At 40.5% G+C, this 23175-nt stretch overlaps 1 protein-coding gene across 1 annotated transcript; it reads right to left on the reverse strand.

Moving 5' to 3' along the window:
* Positions 1 to 318: 318 nt before the first annotated feature.
* LOC127692507 (sulfotransferase 1C2-like) lies at positions 319 to 21819 on the reverse strand. Its single transcript, XM_052192903.1, has 7 exons — positions 21669 to 21819; positions 21185 to 21310; positions 7086 to 7183; positions 3606 to 3732; positions 3075 to 3169; positions 2812 to 2992; positions 319 to 577 (listed from the first exon to the last, which is right to left on the reverse strand). The coding sequence occupies exons 1-7, from the start codon at positions 21817 to 21819 to the stop codon at positions 465 to 467; spliced, it is 891 nt and encodes a 296-aa protein (XP_052048863.1). The 3' UTR covers positions 319 to 464.
* Positions 21820 to 23175: the final 1356 nt, after the last annotated feature.

Genomic DNA, 23175 nt, shown 5'->3' on the forward strand with positions numbered 1-23175 from the left:
TATTGCAACAAGTTTTCCATAAACTGATACTTTCTATTGTAATCAGGCAAAACAGATTGAGCAGGAAAGACATTAGGATTTCATGTACTTTTATTTAGATGATCTCTATTACTTGTGTATTTGTCATTCAGGTTGTTATTTCAAAGTTAGAATCCAGGTTATACCTTCTAGAAGAATGCCAACATAAAATTTATACTATTCAAGTTGTATTTATTTATTTATTTATTTATTTATTTATTTATTTATTTATTTATTTATATTAGCTGATTAAGCTGTCTTACTGATTTACACTGAATAGTGGAGAAAGTGTACGTTGGACATGATCTGCTTTTATGAATTATAATGTGATGTTAGTAATCACAGGGTCAGAGCCACAATCCTTGGCATGTACAGCTTGCTTTCAGAGCTTCCTTTGGCTGGGTCGAGGCAGACAGACTCCTGCCCTTGATGTCTTCACACTTTGATCAGAGTTCCATGCAGAAGGTCAAAGAGGTTCTCCCCATCTTTTGCTGATAGATTTCTTCAAACCTCTCATTCTGGGCCACAGTAAAGTGGTTTTTCCAATCACCCACAATTCCTAGAAGACAAAGCCCAGACAGGAGCATCAGTCTCTGACTGACAGACTTTGTGTTCCTGACTAGAGTGTGGAGTGTTCACACTGGAGCAATCCAATTCCTCATCACCTTACCTCTCCTGTCTGAGAAGGGGCCCTAGTTGTCTTTGTGCAGGGGCACCAGCTTCTAAATCAAGTCATCAATTCAATGTGACCCAGAATCCTGGCTCTACTATGGTACATACATATACTGGATATATATATGTGACATATATGTATGTCACAGTTATAAAAATGAATGAATGGTTGACATATAACCATAACTAGGGGTTCTTAAGATGTTATACTGGAGTACATAAGAAAATACGTACTGTGATATTCAAGGCTTGTGCCATCTAAGAACAAGTCAAACCAACCTACAGTGAGAAATGAGAACATTTTTCTGTGAAGGAAGAGATTTACTTAAAAGGATATCACAGGATATTGCCTAAGGAATTCTTTGCTTCTTTGATTTAGGGTGTTGATTGCATAGTTTTATTTGTTTATAAAATTTATTGAACTGTATAGATTATGTCTGTGAATTGTTTTTTTGTAGGTTATATTATTGGAATGAGATTCTATTTTTCACAAAGAACTTATTAAAATAATTTTAGATAGAGAGATGTTCATTGGAACACCTGTTAGTGTTTCTTATCTGTGTTTCTTGCCCTAGAGAGATGGCCTATATTCTAGTAAGCAAAACTGTATAATGTAATCACAATTTGTGTCATAGTGAACAGATTTCTGTCACATATTTGTGTTTTTATCAGCCAAAGCAAGCAAGCAAAGAAGAAAACACAAGTGTATGCAGAGAATGCTGGACATGGATGCTCTGGAAAAAGGCTACTTGTCAAATCCTCACCAGAGATTAAGAGAGAAAAGTGGTAGAACAGTTTGATTCATTTCACAGTCTGGACTACTTGGTATATTGCAAGGGCAATAAAATGAATTAACTCATGTGCTGAAAGTAAAAGAAAAGATGTTTTGGAGCAGTGTGAAAACCCCAGTCTTGGATAAACTGCTGTGGAAAAAAAAAGCCTATGCTAATGAGATAGTGGGATGGGCTTCTTTCTGTGCCTATCTTCTTGCAAAGTGGGTTTAGTGAGGATCTGTGTGAAATTGTCAAACAGTATTGATTTTTTTCTAACAGTTATTGTGTATACTAATTTAAAAAACATTTTTCACTTAAAAGTGAACCATCTGGGCCAATCAGAATTCTTTCAAAATCTAGGAAGCATTAAGTGGTTAGATCTCAGTAACACATGTTGAAAATTCTGAAACCGTTATGAGTCATGATTCAGAGTCATAGTCTAACTAGCTTATGCATAGAAGCTGAAGCTGAAGCAGCAGCTATGGAGCAGAAGAAAGGCATAAGGGTGGAAGACAGGAGGTAGGCATGAGCACAGTAGAGCCTTACCGCAGAGTGGTACCTTCCTAGTGTCAAGATCCCAGCTTTGATCCCAGTCTAACCTCTACCAGGGTTCCCAATTAGGTGTGCACCTAAATTAGCTCTGGTCTTTTTTGTTTGTTTGTTTGTTTTTGTTTTTGTTTTTGAGTCAGGGTTTCTCCATGTAGCCCTGGCTGTCCTGGAACTCACTCTGTAGACCAGGCTGGCCTTGAACTCAGAAATCCACCTGCCTCTGCCTCCCAAGTGCTGGGATTACAGGCATGTGCCACCATGCCCGGCTAGCTCTGGTCTTAGTTATCTGTAAGACTTGCTTAGTAGTCTTGTACACTAGGAGCAAATCTCTAGCCTTCTTAGAATCATAATACGTGGATTCAAGGGTGTCTTAGAGTTTCTATTTCTGCATAAACATCATGACCAAGAAGCAAGTTTGGGAGGAAAGGCTTTATTTAGTTTACATTTCCACATTGCTGTTCATCACCAAAAGAAGTCAGGAAAGGAACTCTAAGCAGGTCAGGAGCTGATGCAGAGGCCAGGGAGGGATGTTAATTACTGGCTTGTTTTCCCTGACTTGCTCAGCCTGCTTTCTTATGGAATCCAGGACTACCAGCACAGGGATGCCACCACCCTCAATAGGCACTCCCACCCTTGATCACTTATTGAGGAAATGCCCCACAGCTGGATCTCATGGAGGCATTTCCACAAAGGAGTCTCCTTTCTCTGTGATAACTCCAGCCTGTGTCAAGGTGACCAACAAAAGCATCCAGTACAGAGGGGGCTGTCTCTGAATTAGGGATAAAAAAGCCCCACAAACCTTTTCTCATGAAAGGGGAAATGGACTGGTCCAGGACAGATTTGGGGACTGTAGAACGATTTGTCATAGGATTATTTTTCATTTTCTCAAATGATGTCTCCTGGACGATTTTATCCACAACCTCTTCATCCAAATTCTTGCCCATGAACTGAATTACCTTCTGGATTTCCTGCTTTGGGTCCTGTGAGTACAGACATCCCTGTCAGAACCACATTCCAAAAGCAGCTTCCCTGTCCCTGATCCCAAAGCAGTAATTTACTTACCCTCTTCATATCTTCATAGAAGAGGAAGAGAATCTCATATCTGTCTCGAATTTCCCACCATCCTTTCACATGGTCAAACCAGGATCCCCAACTTACTGTAACAGACAAAAACAACTTGCATGGCCAGAAACCCTCTGCATCAGAAAAGTTTGACTTTTTTCTTTTTCTATTTCTTTTTTCATTTTCATTTTCATTTCCTTTTCTTTTCTTTCTTTCTTTCTTTTTTTGGTTTAAGATACATCAGAGACAGAAAAACTTTGTAATTTTATATCAGATACATCTCAAGGGCTTGATTCTAAGGTCACATCGTTTCTGTCAGAATTGGGGATTTTGCCTTAATTTGAGAATAAAGTGGCATCCTCATGTTATGACAGGGTCACACAGGCTGAGGGAAATCTATGGGCCAGGAGTCCCTGAATAAAGGTTTTTAAGTAGGAGTCACAGGAAATGGGGAATCAACTGTCATGGGTGGTTCTCTCAACTCAGCCTCACTGGAGTAAAAACACAGGGAGACAAAGCATTTTTGTTTACCTTTTCCATTGATGAAGGTTTCAAAATACTCATCCCAGGTGCCTGGATCTGGGAGCACCTGGCTCATCCTGTAGAAGTGGTAGTAGGAAACCATGCAGTCTTTAGCATTTCGAGCCACATAAAGGAACTTTGGAGAAGAGAGGTGGGGTTAAAGGGTCACAAAAACTCAAAGTTCTGAGTTCTTGCTCTGGCTGAGACCTCTTGGGAGATGCTCAGCTCTACTGCCCTGGCAGCAAGACTCAGCTGAGAGCATTGTTGCCAATTATGCTACGTCCAGCCTGGCCACAACTCCTTAGCAGTTATCTCAATTCTTAGTTTCCCCTTTGTTATCAGGGGCAAACTCTCTAGAAACTGACCTGTTACCCAGCTAAGAAGCCAGCTTGGTTTCTGGGAAAGCAATAGCTCCACCTGGTGTTTTGATGTGGAGCAGCACCATGGATCGTACTTGCTGTGAGCACAAACCTTTGTCTATGATGACCATTCTTGAATCTGTGTGGTTTCACACAGAATAAACAAATGCCAGGTGCATTTGAATAAGGGCCCTGCTGGGAGACCTCGTCACCTTGCTAGACATCTAGCCCATAATTTCTCCATGTCAACATGCTGCTGTGCTCCAATGGAAAGAATTTTCTAAAGTGTTTGTTTAATTTTTTTTTTTCACTTGAATTCTTGAACTTTATACCTCAGGTTGCCTTTCACCTCAGTATTGCCTGACATTTTATGAATGTCTTCTTTCCATTTCATGTATGTGAGTTCAAGCCACATTACATGACTCTCACCTTTCCTCAGCCCTCTTTAATTCCATTTCCAAGTTCATACACTTCTCTATTCAGATGTACAGAGGCTGGGAGTTAGGCTAGTTCTGGTTTTTAATTTTCAGTGTTTTATATATAAACCTCTCTCTTTCTCCCCTCCCTCTATGTGTGTGTGTGTGCAATTATAAAACACCATTTCTTTATTTGATGATTTGACTTAAAATCACATCTTATTTCTTCATGTCATTTTTGACACAATTATTTATTTTTTTAAAGCATTAACATTTTCTTATTTTTGCATATAACAGGTTTGTCAGAAGTTTTTGGAGCTATCTCTGGCTATTCTTTAGCAGACGCCCTTATGACGGTCTCTTCCCTTATGTATGTTGTAATGTATGGTCACGATCACAGTGGTAATCTGAGGATCTGAGCTGATATGACTCTTCAGATAAGATTTCTATGCATTTCTGTTAGGTATACTGGTGTTTCTGGCACTGGGGTCATCTTATTCTGACTTGCATGCAGTGTCCTGGACAAGAAGAGGGAATTAATTTTAAAACCTTTGAGAGATGACTCAAGGCTACCCAGAAGCCTGACCCAAATCCCTGATCTCCTTTACCACCCGCAATGTACACTATATTGGTAAACTGCCTTCTGCTGTTTGAATTCACTAAGAAGCTGGCTCTGGAAGTGGGGTTACTCCACACACACTTCAACACCAAGCATGTTTTTCTAAGTGTTCTCAAGATCTCTTATCTGGGAAGAGACTACTCCACTAACTCTGACAGGAAGGGAAGAGAACAGCAAAATAGTCCAAGTAAACCCTTTGTGTTACAGAGAACATCTGGAAGGTGAACTATTTCCTATAGGTGTTATTTGTTTAGCCCATTGGGAAAGAGATGCTAGAAGATCAGCTCTTAGACATAGACAGAAAGCTCAGTGTTAAATTCCAGCCGATGCTTAACTTTCTCAGTCAGTTTCTGGAAAATGTTGTGAGCACAGGATCTGCTGATGTTGGCACTCTTGATGGGTAAGCTGACTGCTTGTCCTAATGGAGATTCATCAGTAGTTTTTACTATACATTTGTGAGTCCTGCCTTTGTAACATTATTTTTCCATTGTGATTTGTTGCTTGACCTTGAAGCCTCACCATGGGTATACTATGCTCTGCTGGGACTCTCTCTGCTGGGAACACCAGCTATCAGATTCAAGAGGACTGACTGCCCAGTCAGTTTCTGCTTCATGCTTTGAGGACCTGATTTGTTGTCTGTCTGTCTGTCTGTCTGTCTGTCTCTCTCCATTCTTCCATCTGCCTGCTGCTTGCTATTTATTCTTTTTTTTTTTGACTTGCTGTATTTACTTAAAAAACTCACTCATTCAAAACTAAAAATATAGCCATTGAAGATTATTCTCTGTACCATAGAGCTCAACTCCTCCACCTGCGTATACATGGAGGCTGCTGGCCCATGGCATCTCTGCTCTCCCGCCTCGTTCTCTGATCTTCTTGTGCTTGAGCTGTGTTACAGCCCATGTCAAACAGTAAAGCTAATGTTGCTGAATTACCCAGGGGATCAAATACCCATGTACAGCTCCAGGCTAATTTTGCATTTCTTAATTTTATTTCCTTTTTTTAACTTAGGAACTTTCTCAACTTATTTGATTTCAGTTGGAGAATATCAGGAGGTGTTTCTCAGTGATTTTGTGGTATTTGGTCTCAGTCACGCCAGAAATAGAATTGTCATTCCTCACCCAGCTTTTATGGCAGTGGACAAGCAATTTGATCATGGGAGTCCCAACTATACTCCTGCTATCTAGAAATATTTTAGTCCTTTATAAAATAATCCTGAACATTTAAATTATGAAGTGATTATATATATATATATATATATATATATATATATATATATATATATATATATATATATTGATGTTTTGCCTGCTCATATGAACTTGTCCCATGCATTTGCAGTCCCCACAGAAACCAGAAGAGGGCATCAGATCCCTTAGAACTCAAGTTTCAGACAGCTGTGAGACTCCATGTGGGTGCTGTGCTAGAATCTGGGCCTGGGTCCTTTAGAAGAACCACCAATGCTCTTAACCACCGAACCATTTCTCTAGTCCCCCTTTGTCTTTCCTTCTCTATTTTCCACAAAGAAAAAGAGCATCCTTAGAAAAGCTATTGCCTCATCCTGAGATCTTAGCTCATCCATGGCAGGGTTACTCTACCCTTGTTCCATGGTCTAGTATCCTTAACGTGTCAGGAACATACTAGACAAGACACTAGAGTACATAACATAGTCCTAGAAAAAAGTGAAACAGGACTGTAGGCTGCTGAGACGGCAGCCAAGCTTCCTCCGTGGCTCCACTAGGATCTACCCTTTGAACAGCAGTCCTCTGCACTTGATCTACTCAGTCTTGTTTGTGCACCATTCCATACGTCCTCCTATAGTCTTCAGCCTGTGGTTACTGCTCCCACTCCCAGTCTGCTTCACTGAAGAGCAGATGATCTCCAACACCTCAGTCTGGCCTCTGCCTTCACATCAGATTTGAAAGCATCCAGGGAAACACCCTACTAAGTCTAGCCTGGTGTTTGGCTTTACTGCAGAGTATTAGGTCTCAGAGATGGAGGATAGATAGTGCTGAGGAATGTATTCTCACCCAGACTTGGGAGGCCTGGTTCTTTGGGCTTCCTGCTCCAGTCCCCATGGGAAATGCTGCTGTCTTACCTTACAGTTGCTTGTCCAGAAAGATGGTGGCAGCAGCTGAGTGGGAAGATGGGTCCTTAATATCCTTGGAGCTGGCATCTCATTGGCTTTGTCCACACCTGTAAAGGAATTCAGGAGATGACTGCATAGTATGCACAGCACATGAGAACATCCACTCCAGGTGCTGCTCAGAGAAGACATCATGCACACATGGATTCTTTTATTTTTGATCTTTTGGCGGGGGGGGGGGGGGGAGCTTTAGAATTATTGGTATTGCTTTTGTGTTTGTAGACTTACATAGCTTAAGTGCTGGATGTGAACTTTGAGTGAATTTACTTTTTCAGTTTGCAAAAGATAAGTTAAAGCTTAGATAAGTGTGTGTGTTATTAAGAATTCCAAACAGGACTGCTTCTCAACCCATGAGCCCTGAAGTAGCACTTTTCTTTCGTAAAGGGAATAGCAAGTCCCCACCAAGAACTTATATGTGAATCTGTAAACACACAGAACAGCAGATTCACTGGTTTCTCAAATTCTAGGAGAATGGCGGATTCCATTCTTATTTCTTTAAGAAAATTTAGAGGCCCACGCTAACAGACCCAAGATCAGAGAGCCACCAATGGCAACACATTCTACACATGTGTAGTGTGTTCAACCTCAACTGGATGTGCTCCCCATGAATCGCTGGAGTTGTACAATCCTCCTCTGGCAGTCCTCCTCCTCCTCCTCCTTTTCCTCACTCATCTCTTCCTCCTTCTCTTCCTCTTCTTCTTCCTCCTACTGCTGTATAGGAATTAGAGACAGCCTGAGTTCACGATACATCCGCACTTCCTCTGATACCTATTAGAATGGACTTCTTACATTCTACCATGTTGCTTGGATTCTCATCAGAGTCCTTACATGCTGCTGTCCATCTGTATGTCTACAGAGTTAAGAATTCTCCTAACAAGACTTTCATCTCTAAGGAAACTCCTCTCTGTGTCCCTCTCAACACCCAAACCTGACCTTTTTATGGGAACCTCAAGGAATTTCCTCTATCATTTTGAGGATCATGAGCTTGAATCTGAGGACAATACAATGTATATATTAAGGCAGAGCCACTCAGGAGCAGCGAGCAGCCTCTTTCGCCCTCCTTCCAGCCAGAGCCGAATCTTCTTTCCGGTTCTGTGCAGTGATGTTTCTTCTCTAACATCCTTTCTGATACATGTTTTATAATTTTTGCACTTCTATTTACAGCCCTTATAGGGACTCGCTTTGTGGACCATTGAGTTAAACTTGTATAAAGAGAAATAAAGATGTTGCAGACACTCCCTAACATCTTTCCTTTAATCTAGGAATTAGGGTTTTCAAGTTATGCCAGTGGGGAGCTAAGAGAGTTAGTCCTGAGTTGCAATCATGCTGTTAGGTGGCACATTTGAATCAGGATTCTGATCCACAGAAAGTAGTAAAGATTCTGTTACAATGAATAATCAGAAAGCCTGTCACACGAGAAGCAGAAGCACTTATAAAAACTTGTGTGACTGGTAATAAGTGACACTTAACTATAAATGCACAGCAGGAGGGCATGCTGTGAAGTTCCTCTAGGTATAATGGAATTCCCAGAAAGGTGAGCAGAACACTAGCATTGGTCTCAGCTTCCTGACTATAGATACAATGGATTCACTTGCCTTAAGCTTCCTGACAGATTCATAATGTGAACTTCAAGATAGAAAATCCCTAAAACGCTGTAAGAAGAACTTAATGGACCATTCTGGTGGGAATTTGGAAGACTAGAAATGCCAAGAAAATAGTGGATAATGGAGTCTCAGCTAATGAGATTTAGGAAGTGCTGTATTGAGAGCCAGGCTAGAGGTTATCATATTTTGGTGAAGAATCTGTCAACATACTGCTCATGTACTAAGAATTTGAGTGAGGTTGAATTCACAAATAAGAGGTTAATATGTTCAGCAAAGAAATCTCCCAAGACTAGATAGTGTCACGTTATTTTTATTGCTCGTGGCTGTTTTTCAATTCCATAGTGGAAGTGAACAAGTAAAAAAAGTAATGAGAAGTGTGCAGTTTGACAAGGAAAGAAGCATGGCTTGATTAAAATTTCAGAGAATGCAGAATAGAAGTGACTCTTACAAGAATTGCTTCCTTAAAGAGACACGCCCTTGGGGACCAGAGTGAAGAGGCACTGCAAGGTAGGAAAGAGGAGAGGCTCTGCTGACAGCTGCCTTCTCTGGTCACTGCAGCTGTGCCCAGTGACCCCTGTGGAGATGAGGCAGATAATTCTGGCCTTCAGGAGGTCTGAACAAAGAGCATACATCTGTGTTTGTATGGAAAATGAAACATCTGTCATCTTAAGAAAAAGATGAAAAATAAATCTAGCAGTAGTATCTGGGAAATTTCTCTGTGCATGCCTTAGCTGTGATACATGAATATAGTCTTCCATGAGAGTGAGATACCATACACTGTCCTCTCATTATCTGTTTAGTCCTTATATGACAGTCTCATTATCTGCATAAGCTCTAAGTCAGTTCAAGAGAAAGGAGGAAACAAATCCTGTGAAGGAGTTTTTCTATAAATTCGATATATTTTTTATTTATATTTCAAATGATTTCCCCCTTTCTGGCTCCCCACTCCCCAAAATTCCCATAAGCCCTCTTTCCTTCCCCCATTCCCCCATCCACCCCTTCCCACTTCCATGTTCTGGTATTGCCCTATATTGCTACACTGAGTCTTTCCAGAACCAGGGGCCACTCCTCCGTTCTCCTTGGACATCAGTGATGTGTGGATTATGTTTTGGGTATTCCAATTTTCAAGGCTAATATCCACTTATTAGTGAGTGCATACCATGATTGATCTTTTGAGACTGGGTTACCTCACTTAGTATGATGTTCTCCAGCTCCATCCATTTGTCTAAGAATTTCATGAATTCATTGTTTCTAATGGCTGAATAGTACTCCATTGTGTATATATATATCACATTTTTTGTATCTATTCCTCTGTTGAGGGATACCTGAGTTCTTTCCAGCTTCTGATTATTATAAATAGGGCTGCTATGAACATAGTGGAACATGTATCCTTATTACATGCTGGGGAATCCTCTGGGTATATGCCCAGGAGTGGTATAGCAGGATCCTCCAGAAGTGGTGTGCCCAGTTTTCTGAGGAACCGCCAGACTGATTTCCAGAGTGGTTATACCAATTTGCAACCCCACCAGTAGTGGAGGAGTGTTCCTCTTTCCATCCTCGCCAACACCTGCTCTCTCCTGAGTTTTTAATCTTAGCCATCCTGACTGGTGTAAGGTGAAATCTGAGGCTTGTTTTGATTTGCATTTCCCTAATGACTAATGGTGTTGAGCATTTTTTAAGATGCTTCTCAGCCATCCGAAGTTCTTCAGATGAAAATTCTAACAAAGACAACTGGGAAGACAAAATCAGAGTCAGGATATTCTGTGCTGGGGTAGATATCCCACAGAGATTTCACAGAATGACTAGACCAGGCATGGGACTACAAAGCAGGTGTCCATCTTCTCAGTCAGGGACTTCTGGAGATAGGAGAACTAGACAGGCAGAAAGAATATCCTGACATGAAGATATTCCTTAGCATGTGTTCACAGTCCCTAAGTATATCTAATCAGGAGCTTCTTGTCTGGAGACATTTGGAAGAATTTATCAGTGCCTGTAAATGACTTTCCCAAGAATGCCATATTTAACATGAGAATGATCCAGACATCCCCTCATATCAGCAGTTTCTAGGGTTACGAAGTTTCTGTTACACAGCTCTGCAATATGATAACTTAGGAAGATAGGTTTCCTGTCCCAGTTGCTGTCTTCTGGTTGTCCTTGTGAACTTTACCCCCATGTATGAAAACAACAACAACAAAAATCATCTGGTTAACTTTATGTGAAAAAATTGCTCTTCAACTTGGCACAAGTTGTTGGGAGCCATAATGGGACAAGCTAATATACTAGCCGGTGATCGTCCTGAAAGACCTGCTTTGGATTATTATATAATCTGTGACAGGTGAGCCTGCATTCAGCAAGGCTGTGTGGGACTAATTTTAGGAAAGATTCCTGCTATTAATATGCTTTTCCTGTTATTATTAAACATATATAATAATCAATAATTAATAGCACACCCATTTGGAGCAGATCTCTTCAGATTCATGAAGATGTACTGCCTTATAGTGATGCTATGTAGTCAAATAGGTGACTTAAATTTTAATGACGATCCTAAAAGGATTCCTAAAATTATATCTGTGATTATTAAGTTCTTCTTCTTCTTCTTTTTTTTTTTTTTTTTTTTGGTTTTTAGGATTTGGTTTTTTCGAGACAGTGTTTTTCTGTATAGCCCTGGCTGTCCTGGAACTCACTCTGTAGACCAGGCTGGCCTCAAACTCAGAAATCCGCCTGCCTCTGACTCCCAGAGTGCTGGGATTACAGGCATGCACCACCACTGCCTGGCTATTAAGTTCTTTTATAATGGGACTGCCACTAGGATCTTTTTCTGATAGTCAAAACTGCAATGAGAACTCTGCCAGTCTCCCAAGTATCACAAATTAATTGCTCTTAGATGGCAACCAAACTTTCTCCTACTCAGAGCACATTCCAAGAAGTTGTAAAACAGCCAAAGGTCATAAAAAGGGAACTAGGATTTATTACAGGTGTTAGGACAGAAGATAAAAATATTGACTGGGTTTATCTATACAAAACTTCACTTGTAACTTAGTTATGCTTTTAAATTTTCTATGAACCCGTAGAGAAGACAAATGATAGCTAGATAACTACTCCTAATGCATGTAAACATTTTCTGTTGTAAACTTCTATTCCAATTTATGACTTGGTATTTTGTGTGAACTTGTAATGAACTTTGTAACATGTCATCATGTATTCTGAAAGATGTTTAAGGGCTGAGGACAAAAAGAAGAGAGATCAGAAGAATTGAGTGAGAGGAACAGAGCTGAGAGAAGAACTGAACAGAGGAGAAGTTTTTAGTCAGAAGAGAACAAGATTAGAAGGAGAATGCAGAGTGCAATAACTTAGAAACTGTAGGTAACATAAAATAACTAAGAGAACAATGTTCAGGAGGCAGAGGGAAAGAGGAAAAAAGAGGATGTAGCAGAGAGCAGAAGGAACAAGCAGGCTTCTCCTTACAATGGGACAGGACAGGTCAGGTCCCATGGTAAGGACAAGGCAGGCTTAGTCTTATTAAGAGAAACAAAGCCTTTTTCTTACAAACATGGATTGAATTCATTTAGCATTAAAAGGGTGGAAGCTTTTTCTTTCTTTCCTTTTATTATATATTTTTATTATATATTTTTATTATATATTATATATTTTATTATATATTTTTATTTTCTATTTTCTTTGTTTACATTCCAAATGATTTCCCCTTTCCCAGTTGCCCCCTCCCCATATGTCCCATAAACCTTCTTCTCTCCACCCATTCTCCAATCACCTCTCTCCTTTTTCTCTGTCCTGATACTCCCCTCCAATGCTAGCTCAAGCCTTTCCAGGATCAGGACCCTCTCCTTACTTCTTCAAGGGAGTCATTTCTTATGCTAATTGTGCTTGGGTATTCAGAGCTTCTGGGCTAATTAATATCCACTTATCAGAGATTGCATTCCATGTGTATTCTTTTGTGATTGGGTTACCTCACTTAGGATGATATTTTCCAGATCCAATCATTTGCCTAAAAATTTCCTGAATTCATTGTTTTTAATTGCTGAGTAGTGTTCCATTGTGTAAATACACTGCATTTTCTGTATCCATTCCTCCATTGAGGGACATCTGGGTTCTTTCCAGCTTCTGGCTATTATAAATAAGGCTGCTATGAACATAATGGAGCATGTGTCTTTTTTTTTCATTTTTATTTTTTTTTATTTATATTTTTTTATTTACATTGCAAATGATTTCCCCTTTTCTGGGTTGCCATTCCCCACGAGTCCCATAAGCCCTCTTCTGTCCCCCTATTCTTCCATCTACCCCTTCCCACTTCCCTGTTCTGGAATTCCACTATACTCTTGCACTGAGTCTTTCCAGAACCAGGGGCCACTCCTCCATTCTTTTTGGACATCATTTAATGTGTGGATTATGTCCTAGGTATTCAAAGTTTCTAGGCTAATATCCACTTATCAGTGAGTGCATACCATGATTGATCTTTTGAGACTGGGTTACCTCACTTAGTATGATGTTCTCCAGCTCCATCCATTTGTCTAAGAATTTCATGAATTCATTGTTTCTAATGGCTGAATAGTACTCCATTGTGTAAATATACCACATTTTTTTGTATCCATTCCTCCATTGAAGGACATCTAGGTTCTTTCCAGCTTCTGGCTATTACAAATAGGGCTGCTATGAACATAGTGGAGCATGTGTCCTTATTGCATTCTGAAGAATTCTCTGGATATATGCCCAGTAGTGGTATAACAGGGTCCTCAGGAAGTGACATGCCCAGTTTTCTGAGGAACCGCCAGACTGATTTCCAAAGTGGTTGCACCATCTTGCAATCCCACCAGCAGTGGAGGAGTGTTCCTCTTTCTCCACATCCTCGCCAACACCTGCTTTCTCCTGAGTTTTTGACCTTAGCCATTCTGACTGGTGTGAGGTGAAATCTCAGGGTTGTTTTGATTTGCATTTCCCTAATGATTGATGATGTTGAACATTTCTTAAGGTGTTTCTCAGCTCTCTGAAGTTCTTCATGTGAAAATTCTTTGTTTAGCTCCGTACCCCACTTTTTAATGGGGTTATTTGGATCTCTGGGTTCTACTTTCTTGAGTTCTTTGTATATATTAGATATTAGCCCTCTGTCGGATTTAGGGTTGGTGAAGATTCTTTCCCAGTCTGTTGGTTGACGTTTTCTCCTTTTGACGGTGTCCTTTGCCTTACAGAAACTTTGTAGTTTTATGAGGTCCCATTTGTCAATTCTGGATCTTAGAGCATAAGCTATTTGTGTTCTATTCAGGAACTTTTCCCCTGTGCCCATGTCCTCCAGGGTCTTCCCCAGTTTTTTTTCAATTAGTTTCAGTGTGTCAGGTTTTATGTGGAGGTCCTTGATCCATTTGGAGTTGAGCTTGGTACAAGGAGATAAGAATGGATCGATACGCATTCTTCTGCATGTTGACCTCCAATTGAACCAACACCATTTGTTGAAAAGACTATCTTTTTTCCACTGGATGCTTTCAGCCCCTTTGTCGAAGACCAAGTGGCCATAGGTGTGTTGGTTCATTTCTGGGTCTTCAATCCTATTCCATTGATCTGCTTGCCTGATATTGTACCAATACCATGCAGTTTTTATCACTATTGCTCTGTAGTAGAGTTTAAAGTCTGGGATATTAAATCCCCCTGAAGTTCTTTTACTGTTGAGAATAGTTTTAGCTATCCTGGGTTTTTTGTTATTCCAGATGAATTTGAGAATTGCTCTTTCTAGCTCTATGAAGAACTGGGTTGGGATTTTTATGGGAATAGCATTGACTCTGTAGATTGCCTTTGGCAGGATGGCCATTTTAACTATATTAATCCTGCCAATCCACGAGCATGGAAGGTTTTTCCATTTTCTGAGATCTTCTTCGATTTCCTTCTTCAGAGATCTGAAGTTCTTGTCATATAGGTCTTTCACTTGTTTGGTTAGAGTCACCCCAAGATACTTTATGGTATTTGTAGCTATTGTGAAGGTGGTCATTTCCCTAATTTCTTTCTCAGTCTGCTTATCCTTTGAATATATAAAGGCTACTGATTTGCTTGGGTTGATTTTGTAGCCAGCCACTTTGCTGAAGTTGTTTATCAGCTGTAGGAGTTCTCTAGTAGAGTTTTTAGGGTCACTTAAGTATACGATCATATCATCTGCAAATAGTGATAGTTTGACTTCTTCCTTTCCAATTTGTATCCCTTTGACTTCCTTCTGTTGTCTAATTGCTTTAGCTAGGACTTCAAGAACTATATTGAAAAGATATGGAGAGAGGGGGCAGCCTTGTCTAGTCCCTGATTTTAGTGGGATTGCTTCAAGTTTCTCTCCATTTAGTTTGATGTTGCCAATGGTTTGCTGTATATTGCTTTTACTATGTTTAGATATGGGCCTTGAATTCCTGTCCTTTCCAAGACTTTTAGCATGAAAGGATGCTGAATTTTGTCAAATGCTTTTTCATCATCTAATGCAATGATCATGTGGTTTTTTTCTTTGAGTTTGTTTATGAGGTGGATAGCATTTATGGATTTCCTTATATTGAACCATCCCTGCATCCCTGGGATGAAGCCTACTTGATCATGGTGGATCATCGTTTTGATGTGTTCTTGGATTTGGTGGGCAAGAATTTTATTTAGTACTTTTGCATCAATATTCATAAGGGAAATTGGCCTGAAATTCTCTTTCTTAGTTGGATCTTTGTGTGGTTTTGGTATCAGCGTAATAGTGGCTTCGAAGAAGGAGTTGGGTAGTGTTCCTTCTGTTTCTATTTGGTGGAAGAGTTTGAAGAGTATTGGTGTTAAGTCTTCTTTGAAGGTCTGATAGAATTCTGCACTGAACCCATCTGGTCCTGTGCTTTTTTTGGTTGGAAGCCTATCTATGACCCCTTCTATTTCTTTAGGGGTTATGGGTCTGTTTAGATGGTCTATTTGATCCTGGTTTAATTTTGGTAATTGGTATCGGTCTAAGAAAATGTCCATTTCCTCCAGATTCTCCAGTTGTGTTGAGTACAGGTTTTTGTAGTAGGATCTGATGATTTTTTGAATTTCCTCGGTTTCTGTTGTGATATCTCCGTTTTCATTCCTAATTTTGTTAATTTGGATACTTTCTCTGTGCCCTTTGGTTAATCTGGCTAAGGGTTTATCTATCTTGTTGATTTTTTCAAAGAACCAGCTTTTGGTCTTATTGATTCTTTGTATGGTTCTCTTGGTTTCTACTTGATTGATTTCAGCCCTGAGTTTGATGATTTCCTGTCTTCTCCTCCCCCTGGGTGAATTAGTTTCTTCTTGTTCCAGGGTTTTCAGTTGTTCCGTTAATCTTCTAGGGTAAGCTCTCTAGAATTTCTTTTTGGAAGCACTCAAAGCTATGAGTTTTCCTCTTAGCACTGCTTTCATTGTGTCCCATAGATTTGTGTATGTTGTGCCTTCATTTTCATTAAATTCTAAGAAATCTTTGATTTCTTTCTTTATTTCTTCCTTCACCAAGGTATCATTGAGTAGAGTATTGTTCACTTTCCATGTGTATGTGGGCTTTCTGTTGTTTTTACTGTTACTAAAGACCACTTTTACTCCATAGTGATCTGATAGGAGGCATGGGATTATTTCAATCTTCTTATATTTGTTGAGGTCTTTCTTGTGACCAACTATATGATCTATTTTGGAGAAGGTACCATGAGGTGCCGAGAAAAAGGTATATTCTTTTGCTTTGGGATAAAAAGTTCTATATATATCTGTTAACTCCAATTGGTTCAAAGCTTCAATTAGTTTCATTGTCTCTCTGTTTAGTTTCTGTTTTCCTGTTCGGTCCATTTGTGAAAGTGGGGTGTTGAAGTCACCCACAATTATTGTGTTAGGTGAAATGTGTACTTTGAGCTTTAGTTACATTTCTTTTATGAATGAGGGCGCCCTTGTATTTGGGGCTTAGATGTTCCAGACTGAGAGTTCTTCTCATTGGATTTTTCCTTTGACCAGCAAGTAGTGACCTTCCTTGTCTCTTTTGATGACATTAGGTTGAAAGTCAATTTTATCTGAAATTAGAATGGCAACGCCGGTTTGTTTCCTGGGACCATTTGCTTGTAGAATTGTCTTCCAGCCTTTTACTCTAAGGTAGTTTTTGTCTTTGACATTGAGGTGTGTTTCCTGTATGCAGCACAATGTAGGGTCCTGTTTACGTAACCAGTCTGTTAGTCTATGTCTTTTTATTGGGGAATTGAGTCCATTGATGTTAAGAGATATCAAGGAGTAGTGGTTATTGCTTCCTAACATTTTTGATTTAAATTTTATACGTGTGTGGTTTTCCTCTTTGGATTTGATGAAAGAAGCTTAATATCCTGCTCTTTCCAGGGTATCGTTTCCCTCATTGTAATGGTGCTTTCCCCCTACTATCCTTTGTAGGGCTGGGTTTGTAGAAAGATATTGTGTAAATTTGGTTTTGTCATGGAATATCTTGATTTCTCCATCTATAGTAATTGAGAGTTTTGCTGGGTATAGTAGTCTCGGCTGGCATTTGTGTTCTCTTAGAGTCTGCATGAGCTCTGCCCAGGATCTTCTAGCTTTCATGGTCTCTGGTGAGAAATCTGGTGTAATTCTGATAGGTCTTCCTTTATATGTTACTTGCCCTTTTTCTTTTACTGCCCTAAGTATTCTTTCTTTGTTTAGTACATTTGGGGTTTTGATTATTATGTGACGGGAGGTATTTCTGTTCTCGTCCGGTCTGTTTGGAGTTCTGTAGGCTTCTTGTATATTCATGGGCATCTCTCTCTTTAGGTTAGGGAAGTTTTCTTCCATAATTTTGTTGAAGATATTTGCTGGCCCTTTAAGTTGTAAATCTTCACTCTCATCAATACCTATGATCCTTAGATTTGGCTTTCTCATTGTGTCCTGGATTTCCTGGATATTCTGGGTTACAAGCTTTTTGCATTTTGCATTTTCTTTAACTGTTGAGTCCATGGTTTCTATGGTATCTTCGGCATCTGAGATTCTTTCTTCTATCTCTTGTATTCTGTTGTTGATATGTGCATCTATGGTCCCTGATTTCTTCCCAAGGTTTTCTATCTCCAAAGTTGTCTCCCTTTGTGCTTTCTTAGTTGTTTCTACTTCTGTTTTTAGATCCTGGAAATTTTTGCTCAGTTCTGTCATTTGCTTGTTTGTGTTTTCCTCTAATTCTTTAAGCGATTTTTGTGTTTCCTCTTTCATGACTTCTGCCTGTTGATCAAGGTTCTCCTGTATTTGTTTAAGTGATTTTTGCATTTCCTCCTTATTGGCTTTTGTATTCTCCTGAATTTCTTTCAATGATTTTTGTGTTTCCCTTGTAAGGGCTTCTAATTTTTGATCCATTTTCTCCTGAATTTCTTTAAGTATGTCCTTCATGTGTTCCTGTACTAGCATCATGACCAGTGATTTTAAATCCAAATCTTGTTTTTCTGGTGTGTTGGGGTATCCAGGACTTGCTAATATTGTAGAATTGGGTTCAGATCCTGCCATAATGCCTTGGTTTCTGTTAGTAACGTTCCTACGTTTGCCTTTAGCCATCTGGTTCTCCCAGCGTTTAGATGGTCTTATTGTCACTGACTGGTGCTTCAACCTACTGTGGATCTTTAAGATTATCTTTGCACCACTGGATGACTGGGTTTCTTCTGGCCCAGATTACTAATATGCTGGCTTCCTTTTTTGTGCCTTTGGAGCCCTTCTCAGTCTTGCCTCAAGCAATGCTTTACTTAGGTTTTCAAGGTCAACCAGGTGTTCTCTGTCTGCTCTATTATGGAGGGAAGAAGTTGTGGTGGGGGCCACTCCCTCTGTTGATTCTCACATAGGACACAGGTCCTGCGATGGACTGGCTTGCAGATGAACCACCTATATGCTCAGTTCCTGAGTGCAGGCAGACCCCTGGCGGTTTGCACCACCAGAAATCTAAAGCTCAGGGTGATACAATTCCTAGTGATCCTTCTGTGTCCCTGCAGACAGCAGATATGGCTGCAGGGCTTCTCTCCTTCCACAGCTTCCTGGGCAGGACACGGGCCCCAAGCCCGGCGGGCTGGCAGACAAAAGCTGCCTACGTGCTCAGTTCCTGAGTGCAGGCAGACCCCTGGTGGTTTGCACCACCAGAAATCTAAAGCTCAGGGTGTTACAGAACCTAGTGATCCTTTTGTGTCCCTGCAGACAACTTGCGGTTCCTCTTTATTGGCTTCTGAATTCTCCTGAATTTCTTTCAATGATTTTTGTGTTTCCCTTGTAAGGGTTTCTAACTTTTGATCCACTTTCTCCTGAATTTCTTTAAGAGATTTATTTATGTCCTTCATGTGTTCCTGTAACAGCATCATGACCAGTGATTTTCAATCCAACTCTTGTTTTTCTGGTGTGTTGGGGTATCCATGACATGCTGCTAATGGAGAAGTGGGTTCAGATGCTGCCATAATGCCTTGATTTCTGTTAGTAATGTTCCTATGTTTTCCTTTTGCCATCTAGTTCTCACTGGTGTTAGTTGGTCTTGTTTCAATGCTGGATTCACCAGTGCAAGCTGCCTCTTTCCAGCTGGTCTCCAGGTGCACAGCTGACCTCCTGTGCTGCCTGGATCCTGGGTGCTGTGGCCCAGGCTGTTGTGGCCCAGGCTGTTCCAGATCCAGAGGCAGAGACTGGATGCCTCAGGACTGGATCCTCTGCTCTGCATGGCCGGACTCACCAGAGCACACTATCTCCTCCCAGCGGGCCTCTGGGCGCGCAGCTGGCCTCTTGCACAGCCTGGAGATGGGGTGCCGTGGCCCAGGCTGCTCCTGATCCCGAAGAGAAGACCTGAAGGCTCCTGCCTGAGGCCTCAGGACTGTATCCTGTGGCCCAGGCTGTTCCCGATCCTGAAACCGAGACCTGAAGGCTTCAGCCAGATGCCTCAGGACTGGATCCTATACTCTGTAGGGCTAGACTCACCAGGGCACGCTGCTTCCTCCCAGCCAGCTTCAGGGTGCACAGCTGGCCTCTTGCACTTCCTGGATACAGGGTGCCTTGGCCCAGGCTGTTCCCGATCCTGAAGCGGAGTCCAGAAGGCTCCCGCCAGAGGCCTCAGGACTGGATCCCCCACTCTGCAGGGCCGGACTCAAGCTTTTTCTTTCTTGATTCAATAAATATTGGAGTCCATTTTTCATCCAGAATGAGTGAGTTCTTTCTGCACTGGTGCTTGGTCATTTGCTCCATATGCATATGTAAGTATGGATGTGTGTGTAAGTATAAAATTGTAAGAATACATGCAAGCTGGGCCCAGCTGACCATGAAAATATGTATGAACCTGTATATATGAATTTATGTGAGATTATGCATATTCACTTATGTAGAAGTTTTTCTTTCTGCAAATGTTATTCTCATTTCATGGTTCAATAGAAGTTTATTGCTCCTAACTTCCCCTAGACTGACAAGCAAGCAACATCTGGACAATAGTGAAAAGGCTCTAGCAACTAATCCTTTACTTAATCTCCTGCTGTTTTAGGATGAGGTATTAAATGCTTGAGACTGAAGTCTCTGGCTTCAGAGAAACACAGAAGGCAGGTCAGCTACGATAGCATAGTAACTTAGGCTTAGATAAGCAAACTTTTTATTATATAGTAACCCTAAATTTTCTGTAAGACAAAGTCTTACCCCAGAACTTTGTAAGACAAAGTCTTACCCTTGCCAATCCTCTTCCCCCCTCCACTGCCTCAAGAAGAACCAAGAAGAAAGAAACATCTCTGCTGGGGCTGGCTCCCTGCAACAAGTAATTGTCTCCGCATGTTTGTGGTGTGTGTTTGCGTGTGTGTGTGTGTATGTTGAGGTATTAGACACTGTCTAGAAAGTACTTGGTTATAATAGGGTAGAATACTGAGATCAGAGGAGTATGAACTGCTGCTGAGTAAAGTTTTGTACCGTCTTGTGTTCTATAGTTACACAAGACTAGATCAAAATTACAATGAGAAAATAGGCAGAACTTCACATTCACATACATCTTTCCTCCTTTTTGACTCCTATTTGGTGGAAATAGAGAAAAGAAAATAGATGGATCTTGAAAGATTGCCACATACTTTTTTTTTTTTTTTGGTTTTTTTTTTGGATTTGTTTTTTTTTTTTTTGAGACAGGGTTTCTCTGTGTAGCCCTTGCTGTCCTGGAACTCACTCTGTAGATCAGGCTGGCCTCGAACTCAGAAATCCGCCTGCCTCTGCCTCCCAGAGTGCTGGGATAACAGGCGTGCGCCACCACCGCCTGGCTGCCACATACTTTTAACTCAACACTTAGAAGGCTGGGGCAAATGAGTTCCGCTACTCTATAAAATGAGTCCCAGGACAGCCAGATCTGTGTAGGAAGATCCTGTTTCAAAAAAAGGAAAAAAACAAATCAGGAGGATGGAAAGGAAAGAGAGGGATAGGGAAAAGGAGAAGGAAGAGGAGGAAATGAAGAGACAAGGACAGAGATAAGACAGGAGAATCAGGGACTTGTACCTGAAGGCTGGGGTGGCCGTGCCCACTCAATATAAGGGGGACGGTGTTGAATGATGGCTTGCCGGCACTTCTTTATATCCCCATTCTGCTCAATCATGTCCACGATTTCTTGAATCCATGTTGTCCCTGGGGAGACCATAAAGACTAAGAGTCAGAAACCCATTGTTCTTCAAGCATACTAATGAAGGGGTGTGGATGCAGATGTTAGCTTCACCTTCCACTCTGGCCAGGATCCTCTTAGCTATGGAAGGGAGACTTTGGACCTCTGTGAAAGGTGGAACAGTAGAGACAAAGCTCAACTCTTCCCAAGAAAAATGAATGGTAGAGGTGAGTAGGTTTCAAAAAGCCCTGGGGTAAAGACATTTGAGATGGCACCCATCATGGGACACAAGGGGGCAAGTTTCTATTTTAGGAAATTCTAACTGAAGTGAGGAGTTCAGATAGCTCAGAGGGGGAGGCTGGAACTATTACTCCACTGGGTTACCTGATCTGGGGTAAGTACAAATGAGGAGGTCATCTGGTTTTGCCTTGAATGTCAGAATCTGACTCCAGTTGTCCACAGTTGGAGCTTGCAGTGGGATCTCTGCTACCTCTTTCAGTTTTGTTTGTTTGTTCAATTCTGGGGTCAGGGCCATTATGTCTAAAGGTAGAGGGTCCAGTTGCTGTGAGAAGAGGACAGAATGAAATATTTAAATACTGTAATAATATATACATGACATGAAAATGACTGTTAACTATCACTAGTGAGTGGCCCCATGGCACTATTATTATTCCTGTCATCGCCTTCCATTTCAGAATTGGAAGCTCTGTTAATGCTTAAGCTCTGTTCCCTGGTCCCTGACTTCCAATATTTTGCTTTCTATTTCCTTGAACTCTAAATGCTTTAGAGAAGTAAATCCTCTTTATCCTTTTGTGAATGGTTTATTTATGTAGTTGAATGTTCTTAAGGATCAGCTGTGTTGTGGTATGCAAATGAATATTCCCAACTGTACCGGCCAATAATGTAGAATTACTCTGAAAACCCCTACCTAGTCCCAAAGGTTTTTTTTTTTTTAGCCCTTATTACCCCCAATAAAAGAGAATGTTTCACTGAAAACCATTTCCAGAGTAAGGTATTTATTCCCAGCACTCATGCTGGCTAGATCCTATGGAACCCACTCATCTGGATAAGATTCATTCCTTCCAGTCCTGCCCAGTGCACAGTAGTGTTTGAATATCCTAAAGGCAGAAGCAGACCTAAGCTGACACACAAAACAAAATAAAAATAATGAAAAACATTTGAATTAACAAACTTATGTTTTTTCCCCTCTAAATAGGGTGTTCCTCTAAATAGATATGCATTATCATATACACCATACTGGCCACAAACTTCCTAGTATCCTTCTAGATGCTGTGGTTAGAGGCATGTACTACCACATCTTGTTTGGGTAATTTTAAACTGATAAATTTGTGAGCAAGAAAAAACTATTTGCAAAAATTTATATTACAAACACATTGTTGGATATGATAGTTTGAATTGTGTGCCTTCACATTCACATATTGAGCTCTAATCTCTTTACTTTAAAATGTGACTGTTTGAGACAGGGCCCTGGCAACTTTATATGTTGAGCTCTACTCCATATCTTTTTTTTCACTGGTAACAGTAGTTTTATTAAGTTTCAAAAATCAGTTAATGCTTCCTTCACTTTTATAATTGTAGTTGTTCATTTGTAAAACTAGATTTTTTGCAGTAAAAGATTCCCATTGTTCTTTTAATTAAATTTATTTATTCAATTTACATCCCAACATCTGTCCCCTTCTCTTCCCAGTTCCTCATTTGGTTCTTTCCCCAATTCCTCCCTCCCCTTCTCAGAGGAGAAGGGGAATCCCCCTTCTAGGTAAGATGACCTAAATACATCAACTAATAATAATTCCTGTGTGATACACTTTTCATTGTTCATATGGATTTATTGCAGGATATTTTATCAAAATTATTTGGCCAGTTTATCAAT

This window comes from Apodemus sylvaticus, chromosome 9, assembly GCF_947179515.1.
Source record: "Apodemus sylvaticus chromosome 9, mApoSyl1.1, whole genome shotgun sequence".
NCBI classification, from domain to species: Eukaryota; Metazoa; Chordata; class Mammalia; order Rodentia; family Muridae; genus Apodemus; species Apodemus sylvaticus.